At 57.5% G+C, this 10,004-nt stretch overlaps 1 protein-coding gene across 1 annotated transcript; it reads right to left on the bottom strand.

The window, feature by feature from the left end:
• Nucleotides 1-5,067: 5,067 nt before the first annotated feature.
• GALR2 (galanin receptor 2) lies at nucleotides 5,068-8,621 on the bottom strand. The gene is made up of 2 exons (XM_038157359.1): nucleotides 7,875-8,621; nucleotides 5,068-6,534 (listed from the first exon to the last, which is right to left on the bottom strand). The coding sequence occupies exons 1-2, from the start codon at nucleotides 8,213-8,215 to the stop codon at nucleotides 5,754-5,756; spliced, it is 1,122 nt and encodes a 373-aa protein (XP_038013287.1). The 5' UTR covers nucleotides 8,216-8,621; the 3' UTR covers nucleotides 5,068-5,753.
• Nucleotides 8,622-10,004: the final 1,383 nt, after the last annotated feature.

Raw genomic sequence — 10,004 nt, 5'->3', positions numbered from 1 at the left:
CTTCTGGCTGTCTTTGCTCTGGATCCATGGGATAAGGCAAAGTCTGCCCTGTGGGCTCCTATCTTGGCACATCCACCTCCTGTGGGTTTGTGTTAATGCCCTGATGTGCAGCAGACATGGGAAGTGTGTTTAAAAACAAAAAGAAAAATACACGACCAAAAAAACCTGTATGGGTATAGCCCTTTTGTTAAGGGCAGGAGGCTGTGAGCTCCAAATGGTGCTACCTGCTTCCCTGATGGGTTTTGGGAATCTCAGTTCTGTAGGATCCCAAATTATTTTCACATTGTTAATCTCAGCTGTTATTTCGTTCAGTCACGGGGTTCTATGCTGCTTCTGGGGTTTGGGGGTACCTGGCAGGGCTGCAGTCCCGTCATGTACAGGGATGGTTTACCCCAAAACCAGACCCATATCAGTGCTCTGTTCCATGTGAGGCAGTGGGGTGATGGCAGGGCCTGGAGCTGTGACAGAGCAGTGGAAGCAGAGGGAGCTCCATGGTGGCCTGGCTGGCTGCTGCTCCTTATTGACCTGAGGCAGAACAAGTGTTCCCATAGTGACTTCCACTCAGCACCTTCCTCCCATCCCTGTTTTTCTTTGTCTCCTGTCTTCCTAAATCTGCTGCATCTCCTCCCTGCAAGCAGCCAAGCCCATTCCCTTTGTTTAACCCATGGGGATCACGTGAAGAGCAAGTGCTGCTCTCCCACGTGCCTTGGAGCATTCCTGGCAGGCTTTGATAGGGGATCTGGACTCTGACACCTTGCACCAAGGCTTTCCAGGGCTTGGGGCACCTGTGTTGTACCTGTGGTCTCTGGCCAGGCACTTCCTGCTCCCCTCTCCCTCTCTCCTGCTGCCTGCTCCATTGTTTGCCTGTAACAATTGAAACACAGGGTTTCCATAGAGCGAGGAGCACTCACAATAGCTGCTGCTTTGCAGTTTGGAGCAAATCCATTATTCACCTGAGCAGTGTTTACAGCAGAGTTTGCTGGGGTCTGATCAGCCCAGAAGAAGTGGAAGAGCTGTTGGATGTGAGAACCTGGATGAAAGCACAGGTTGTGCTGTGGCAGACCCAGCTGCCTGCCTCCTCAGACAGATGTTTTTCAGGTAGCTCCTGCCCCTTCTGAACCCCTGGCCTCCTCTTCCTCAGCCTGGTGTAGCAAATTCCTGAAAACAGCAGTTGTGACAGGCCTGTCCAGCCCGGAGCTGGACCACAGTGTGAGTTCAAGTCTTGACCAGCACCTGACTGTTTTTGGGTGTCTGACCATGCAGGCTCACAGTGCCATCGCAAGAGCCCTCCCTGCAGAAACCCTCCTCCTGCTGTCAAATCTCAAATGTCTCTGGAAACCTGAGATCTTGCACTTGCTGTTTTTAACCTCTGCCAGATCCAAGAGCCTCTGGAGGCTGGCAGGCGCCGGGCAGTGTTTTTATACATAAGCAAAGCTCTGCTGACTTGTGGTTCATGCACTGTTGAGTCTGCTGGATACACACCCTGACATTCACCAGAAGGAGCTGGATTCCATCTTTCTGGATCTGTTTCTGACACTGCAGCAGTCTGATATGAATTTCTTTCTTAAGCATTGAGTGCGTGGAATTCGTGCTGAGCTGTAAAACATGTTTTATTGCAGCTGATCCCAGGGCGAGGCAATTCACCCAGAACGGTCACAGGGAAAGCCAGGAGAGGGGAGGGGGAGATTTGCCTGCAGCTTTACTGAGCACCTGAGCTTCAGTGTGCAGGAGCTGAAATCCTCCCCGAGCTGATGCTTCTGTGCCAACCAGAGCCCAAAGAAAAGGTGTGAGATCATCCAAGGGTCTGGGATAGGGCCACATCCTGTTCTCCAGAGGCTCTGGGAATGCCTCTGCCTGGCCCCCACTAAAAGAGGCCTTTCTGGGCTTTGCTGTCAGCCTGTTGCCCCAGGAAAGCTGTACCAGACCAGGGCTGGAGGGCAGATGCAGACGGAGAGGGGATGTAAAATATCCTGCTCCCTCCTGGTCCCTCCATTAGCAGCACCAGTAGCTGACCACATTGTTTTGACCCCAAGGATTCCTTGGCTGCATCTGGAGGAAGGAATGGGGGCTAGGAGGCTGTTGGAGGCTGACATCTGCAGTAAGGAGGAGCTGGAGGTGGTGATTCCCTGGGGGAACAGGTAATTTCTGCTGCTCCCAGGAGGGAATCAAGACCCTCATTTCCCTGAGTTAAAGGGAAACCTGAGCCACCCAGTCCCTGGTCCCTAAGTCCAGCCTCCCACTCAGCCTGGCTGTAAGCATTCCCTCGCTGTCTGCCTCTCTGCAGAGGGGTGAAGGTGGGGAGCCAGCTGCTTTGGGAGCAGCAGCATGTTATTTCCTGAGCCACCCCTTCCTCAGGGTGGGAGCGGGGGAGCCTCCAGGCTGAGCTGTGTCCTGCCCTGTGCCGTGGCAGGGGCGGGCTCCGTGCGCTCCCTGCCTTTTTATGGTCAGGAATGTGTTTGCAACACGTTAATTAAGAGCAACCATGGTGGCCAGCACAGCCTGACCTCTCACAGCTGAGCCCTTCATGCCCCTCTGAGAGCTGAGAGTGGAGCCCGGAGTCATGCTGAGACCATGGCAAGGGGCCACAGATGGGGCTGGACCCCCTCTGCCTCCCCTTTTGCTTCCCCTAAAGCTCCTGTGGGGTCCGACACCCTTCCCTCACCTCCTGTTCTGCCCTGGCACAGGGAATGTGTCTGTATATCCAAGATTTTGGGGCCAGAGCCCCATTTCTCCCTTGTTTATTTTTTAGCTGCCCAGCACCCATGCTGGGGGCTGTGCCAGGGTCTGGGGGTGCTATCTGCTGCCTCCTCAGACTGGGGAGCAAATTTGGCAGAGTAAATATTTGAAAACAAGCCCACAAACCAAAATAACTTCTCTCACCCCATCTGGAATCTGTGTGGAAAATCTGTGTGGAAAGCTCACTGGAAAGCTCACACTAACTGAGGTTTCAGCCAAGTGTCCCTCATCTCCCTGCCCACTCTTGGGCTTGATGGGAGCTCAGTTCAGCCTATTCATTTTTCACTTCCAGTTAAATACGCTTTTATTAAATTTTAACTGGAACATAGGGACTTGCAGTGCTCTTAATTTAAGATAAAACCTCCCAAGGGAATGGACCAGAAGCCCATTACTCTCAGCCGGGAGCATGGTGAGTGTCAGCAGATCCTGATGCTCTTGTCTTTTCCATCTGGGCCTGATATACTCTGTTATTTGAGGGGGAAAGTAGCTTCTAAATATGGTTTTGTGTTGGCAGCACAACCTTGTGTTTGCCCTTGGAGGGCTCATCAAGGCACGGGCTGGGTGTGAGGGTGATGGTTTCCTCCTCAGAAGAGCAGGGACAAGGTCAGATAAGCTGGAGGAGGCTTTTTTCTCTAATTCTGAATTTGCTGTGAACAGTGTAATGATCTGGCCCAGGCTTCACTCTTACACCTGCAGCCAAGTGAGAGTCAATGGGTGGGTGAGGATCCATAAAATGAGGAGGAGGGTGTTGGGTGTGTCACAACGCAGACCCTGACCTCGCTGTCCGACCATCACCAAGCTCCTCTCTGCTCCTGGAGAGGGTGAGAGCAGCCATGTGAGCCATGTGCATGTAGGAGGGGATTAGGGGGTGCTGGAGGCAGCAGGGAGGTGCAGCCCCCCAGGCTGGGAGCTGTGCAGAGCCTTCCCCCAGCCCACTGTCACCCTTTGGGACCTCATTGCTGGCTAGTGACCAGAAATAAGCAGGTGCCAGTGGCACCTGGGAGAGGGGCCACAGCGATGCTTTGGGCTGGGAGCTGAGGTAGGGGTGTCCTGGGATGTCTTCAAAGTGCTCATGGCGTGGCTGGACAGCTCTAGAGCTGTCAGCAGGGCAGGGCAGGGTCAGCCATGGGCTTGGGAGGTTGTTGGAGAGGCTGGGGTGGGATGGATGGGGGAGCAGAATCAGTGTCTCTGACAGGGGGCATGGGGATATTGCACCCCCTGCCATGCCAGCACAGGGACCTGTGCCTTTGGGCAGTGCAGAGGTGGTGGGCCAACATCTCCATCCCCAAGGTAAGCTGATAACTGCCCAGGAGAGGACTGAACCCCTCAGTGTGTGTGGGATCCCTTGGAGGCAGATCTGTGGCTCTCAGAACGGAGGTAGATGAGGGCCCAAGAAAAGGGAGGCTTTTAGCTGTGTTTGTGCAGCTGCTTCAATGTTTTCCCTGGCTGTGAAGGGTTGAGCAAGAGGATAAATGCAGATGTAATTAATGGAGCTGCTTATACACTGCTCTCTGTAACTTCTGCTGGGAACAGGACTAGACTAAATATCACTGTTACTGATAGGAGGAGGTGGCCAATTTATGGCCCTCTCTGTGGGGAGAGGAAGATCTGGTTATAATAACACTCAGCAGGGGAAAAGAAATGTTTTACAGTCAAAAGCTTCTCAAGAAAAAAAGGCCAAGCACTGGAGCTGTGTGGAGGAGGGCTGTCAGGACCAGACCCCCAGGGAGAGCCAGGGTCCTGGACAGAAATACCCATCCCAGCCCTGGGGAGCTCTGATGTGGGGATTCACAGCAGTGAAATCCATGCAGACAGACTTAGAGCCTCTATAATGACAGTTTATAGAGACCTGACCTTCGTGGGGACTGTTGGGGTACACCCCTGGGAATTGTAGGGATGCACAGCACAGCTCATCCTGCACTTTGCCCACCACCTCTGGCTGTGCTCTGCCACGGGGTTTTCAAAAGGGTGACTTGATCCTAGTCCCGTGATGCTCTTCCGGTAAACAAAAGGAAGGATTTCACTTACAGCCCTTGGCAGGTGGCAGTCACAGGGCTCAGGCACCCGTGGAGCCTTTGCAGGGTCGAGAGGTGGGAGTGTGCATCACAGCAGCCTCTTGCGGGCAGCTGCACTCAGCGGGTGCAGTGACATTCCTGTGCCACAGTGCCCCCCTCCAGGGATGCGCTCAGGCATCACCCACATCCTCCATCCCCGCTCAGCTTCCCTGCATCCAGCAGATCCCATCACCCCCCAGCCTCTCCTCTGCTGCAGCTGTGGGGCTTCCCAAAGGAGCTGGACACGGCAGGTGGGGTGTTGGGGCTTTATTGAGGCTTCCTGGGCTTGCTGGGCACTCCCAGCTCTCACACAGCCCTGGCTGTCCCACCTCAGGGAAGCAATGTCAGTGCCCTGCTTGTCTCAACAAGCATCTTGCCTGCTTGAGATGCTGAGCTGTCCCCAGGCTGTGCAAAGGCATTAAAATCCTTCCCCTGCCATGGGTCCATGGCTGTGCTTCCCTGGCAAACAACCTCCCTCCCCTTGGTCCTTGGTGACCTTCTGTGCTTCGCTCCTGGATTTTCCTACCTGAGCTGGGTTTGTGCCCAGCACTGCCCTGGGATGCAGCTCCTAAACCAGGGCACAAACAAAGATTTTCCAAATGTCCCTGTAAGTGCAGCCACAAGCTCCAGATGCTGTGCTGGCTGGAGGGGCCAGAGCTTTTCAGAGGCTCTGGGTGTAAATGCAACAGGGAGTAAGTCCATCCATCACAGAGGAACAGGTGTTTACACATGGCAGTGGGTTTTTGGGTTTGATCTCTGCTCTCAGCAGGTGCTTGGTGGAAGCAAATCCTGTCCTTGGCTGGTTCTTGGCTGAGTTTGTGTCAGCAGTATCACAGTTGTGATATCTGGGTGCAGCTGAATGAAAAGGGTTCAACTGGACCCATTTCAACCCAAAACGTAGCCCAGCCCCAGGCCTGCAATGCTGCAGGAGACTGCAAAGCTGTGGGGTGGGAGGGAGCTCTGCTAGCTGATGTTGAAGGTGACAGAGGAGCCATCTGCTCTCTGCTGCTGCCCCTGCAGCCCTGCCTCCCCCCAGGGCTGCGCGGGGGCCCTGCAGCGCGCAGCCGAGCGGCCGGGCAGGGCTTCGCTCAGCTGGGTCACCTCGCTGAGCTCTGCCTCCAGCGTGCTGACCGTGTTGGCAGCCTGGGCCACGTGCACCTTGTGCGCTGCCTTCTTGCGCAGGAGGCAGCTGAAGATCTTCTTGAAGCCCTTGCGGAAGTGCTTGGAGACCAGGGCGTAGACGATGGGGTTGACGCAGGAGTTGGCGTAGGAGATGACGTGCGAGAGGATGCGCAGCACGTACGTGGAGTGGTTGAGGGGGAAGTACCCGAACCACACGCACAGGATGACCAGGTGATGGGGCAGCCAGCAGAGGCAGAACAGGACGGCGACAATGATGATCATCCTGGTGACCTTCCTCTTGGCCTTCTTGGACTCCGACATGTCTTGGAGAGGGTCCACGGACCGCCACAGGTAGCGAATAGTCCGCACGTAAGTGAGGCTCAGGATGAGCACGGGGATGATGTAGCTGAAGATGAAGGTGCAGATGTCCATGATCTTGCGCTGGGAGATCTCCCAGATGGGGTGGCAGACGGTCAGGTTGGCCAGCTGGAACTCCTGGTAGTAGCTGAGGTAAGGGCCCGAGAAGATGAAGGAGAGCCCCCAGATGAGACAAATGGCCAGGAGGGCGTTCCTGGGTGTCCTCAGCTCCCTGGAGTGCAGGGGGTATCGTATGGCCACATACCTGCACGGGAAAGGGAGAGGGACGTGGCTGCAGTCCCAGGGAGGACACAGAGAGAGCATCGCCAGGAGCAGGTTGGAGAGAGGGCAGAAATTATGGATTTGGGCTTTCCAGGGCAGTTAGTCACAGAACTGATTCCGTGGTGCTTCTTAGAGACCCTGTGCAGCACAAAGGACTGAGGAAGATTCTCTCCCTGATCCTGTCCCGTCACCCTCTGCTCTTGGCAGTGGTTGTGGGGACAGTGGGGATGGTCCCATTATGTCCCTCGCCTAATCCAGGAGACCCTCACTTGACCATCACTGTCTGGCACAGTGGAGCAGTGAGGATACAAAGGCAGGAACAAGTGCCCAGGATCCCCAGACACAGCATTCCTTGTAGTGGCACATGTGAGAGCACATCACCCCTTTTCAGTTCTGTAATTAGCTGGTCCCTTAATTGCACCCAGATCTGACGCTTGTGCAAGCCCTCTCTTGCTCAACACATCTGTTCCCTCTGCTCTGTGGGATACAGGGGGAGAGGCAGGCCTGGGATGTGTTTTAGCTCCTGGGGGTGCTGTCAGCAGCCAGTGCAGGGGTGTCCTGGGATGGCAGGACACATCCAGCCAGGCTCCAGGGCCTCCCAGGGGACTGGGACATGTACTTTCCACATCCCACCTTACAGGGTTTGGGCACTGAGCAGAGCAGCACCAGGAGCTCCCAGCTTGCTGCAGGATCATAACTCACGGGTCCTTGCAGAGGCAGGGACTGAGGTAAAGCACAGGCAGGAGCACCAGGCTTCCCAGCAAAACCCACCCTGGAACAGGCTGGGATAACCACTGGGACAAGGGACAGCACAGGGACAGAAAGGGCCTTTTTGCTAATAAAAGGGGAGGGTGGGAAAATCAGTGTCTCAGCTCAATCATCCCTGTGGTTTTTTCTCCTCAAGGTCTGCCTGCTTTGCCGGGGGCTGTTGGAAGGGACGGGGCTCTCTCTGTGCATCCCAGGAAGAGCCAGAGCTGCACAGGGACTGAGCTTTGCTTCTTTCTCATTTTTCATCCCCACTTCACTGCCAGGGCCTGTGGATAAATCCCAGTCCTACAGCCCTACAGCTTTGGGGTCTCAAGCTTCCTCCAGCTGGGCACTGGGGCCAGGGATCCCCCCCTGCAGCCCCTCATACTGGGTGGTTGCACCGCCTCGCACACATCAACTGGGAAATGCTCCTGATGCCCCCAGGAGCCCCGGGAGGTCACAGCAGTCAGGATTTAGCTCCAGGGGAATTTGCCCCCTCCCTGCCCCGGTGGGATCCAGAGAAAGGGGAGCCTCAGGATGCAGACAGCCCCTCCCTCCCCCCGTTCCCTTTCCTACCTGTCGAGAGAGACGGTGGCCAGGGTGAAGCTGCTGGCGTACATGGTGAGGTAGATGAAGAAGTGGACGGCCTTGCACATGAAGGGCCCGAACACCCATCCCTCCAGGGTGTAGATGGTGGCTTGGAAGGGGACGCAGAAGAGGATGAAGCAGAGATCGGCCACCCCCAGGTTGAGGATGAAGAGGTTGGTTGTGTTCTTCACCTGCCCGTTGCGCAGCAGCACGGCCAGGACCAGGCTGTTGCCCACGGTGCCCACGAGGAAGATGAGGAAGTACACGAGTGGGATGACCACGGACTCGGGCTGCCAGCCCCCCCCGGGGCCTGCCAGCGAGCCGTTCATGGCCGGGAGTGCACGGCCCGGGGCCGGAGGCGGCAGCGTGCGTGGGGAAGGCACCGGGGGCACACGGGTGAGGGGGTGCACAGGGAGAGCACGGTGGGGAGCACAGAAGGGAAAGGGGGTGCAAGGAAAGGTCAGCGAGGAGCACACCGGGGATGCACGGGAAAGGGGTGGATAGGAAAAAACATGCAGTGGGGAGAGCAGCAGGGATGCAAAGGAACAGGGGGTGCACGGAGAGGTCAGCAGGGATTGCAGGGGAAAGGGGGTGCAGGGAGAGCTCGCTGGGGAGCGCAGAAGGGACGCACGGGAAAAGGGGGTGCAAGGAGACTGCAGCGGGCAGCGCGCCAGGGATGCACGGGAAGGGGGAGAACGGTGAGAGGGGAGCACGGAGAGCGCGCGGGAGCTGCCCGGGAAAGGGGGCGCATGGGGAGCGGGCGGGGGTCCCGCCGGGCCGCGCGGGGGGGAGCCGGGAGAGCCGGGGGCCCTTCACCTCCTCCGGGCGTGCGGGAGCCCGCGGGCGCTCGGGGCGGCTCCGCGGGGCGGCTCCGGCGCTCTCCGTGCGCCGGCGGAGCGGGGGGGCCCGGGGGGCTCCGGGCGCGGCTCCCGCCCGGCCCCGCGCACCGCGCCCCGGGGAGGCCATCCCCACCCCGCTCCCCCCGGGGAGCCGAGGGGCTCGGGCTGGCCGGGTGTGCCCTGGGGTGGGGTGAAATGTCAGGCAGTGCTGGTACCCCTCCGGAGGGGCTGGGGCAGCGGGGCTGGGCGCCCCAAAGGGAGCTGGGCACCCCGAAAGGAGCTGGGCACCCAAAGTGAGGCGTCTGCGGGGGTTTTCTTATCGCCTCCCCCTTCAGTAGTCACTGAAAAAGGGTTTGTTCACCCCCAGGGGCTGTAGGGCTGGTTTTTAGGAATGGGGATCCTCTGACTGCCAGTGTGTCCGCATTGTCCAGCGGCAGCGAAATCCTCGCACCAAAACACCCGAGGCGAGCCCAGGTTTTCAGGAGAAACTGCATTTCTCCCCACGGCTGGGAGAGCAGCGTGACACATTGCAGCGAGAACAAATCTTCGTGCCGCGTCTTCTTCCTGCAGAATTGCCTTTTTGGTCCTGCACGGGTGGAAGGAAGCCTGGGGTTCGGCCGCTGCAATCAGCTCTCCAAGGACTCCTAGTCTGCCCCCACCCCAGCCTGCCTTGTTTTGCTTCTGTGGAGAGAGAAATATTTAATGCTTCAATTACTTCTGTAACTAACTCACTCCACAGCTTCTCTGTTCTCTTATGGGCGTTCAGCGCTGAGCCCGCCGTGCTGGGGGCTCTGGGGACACTCACAGCTCGTGACACGGCCACCAGAGCACACGGAGCCCCCTCCACCCTCGGCTGCCCAGCCCCACAAAACCTGCTCCCGTTTGGGGGTGACCAGACCCCTTTGGGGTGAGGATGCTCCGTGTTCTTGATGTCGGCCCACAGGGAAAAGCAGGGAATTAGGAGCAGCACAGCGGAAATTCGGGCACCCCACAGGGCTCATGGAGCTGCTGAGACACGGAGCACAGCTCTGCCTTCCTCCTCTGATCCCAGACCGGGCGCACGTCCCCAGGGAGCCCCTCCGGTGCCACATCCCCAGCCACGACCATGGGGACTGCTGGGAGACTCGTGGGAAAGCCTGGCCCCAGGGAGGTTTCACCCTGCAGGACCTGCCCTGTGTACTCAGATACTGCAGGGTATTTGGATGATGGTACTGCTGGTGTCTTTGGTCAGCCTGCAGAGAGGCTGGGTCCATCCTTATGCTGTAGAGCGAGATTATTA

This window comes from Motacilla alba, chromosome 18, assembly GCF_015832195.1.
Source record: "Motacilla alba alba isolate MOTALB_02 chromosome 18, Motacilla_alba_V1.0_pri, whole genome shotgun sequence".
Classification (NCBI taxonomy): domain Eukaryota; kingdom Metazoa; phylum Chordata; class Aves; order Passeriformes; family Motacillidae; genus Motacilla; species Motacilla alba.
Note: the sequence above shows the minus strand (reverse complement) of the source record. Positions and strands in the feature narration are given on the sequence as shown.

Coding starts and splice junctions, on each gene's coding strand:
- GALR2 (XM_038157359.1), bottom strand. CDS start 8,215: ATGAACGGCTCGCTGGCAGGCCCCGGGGGGGGCTGGCAGCCCGAGTCC. Junction 6,535..7,874: donor GCCACCGTCTCTCTCGACAG/GTAGGAAAGGGA, acceptor TTTCCCGTGCAG/GTATGTGGCCATACGATACC.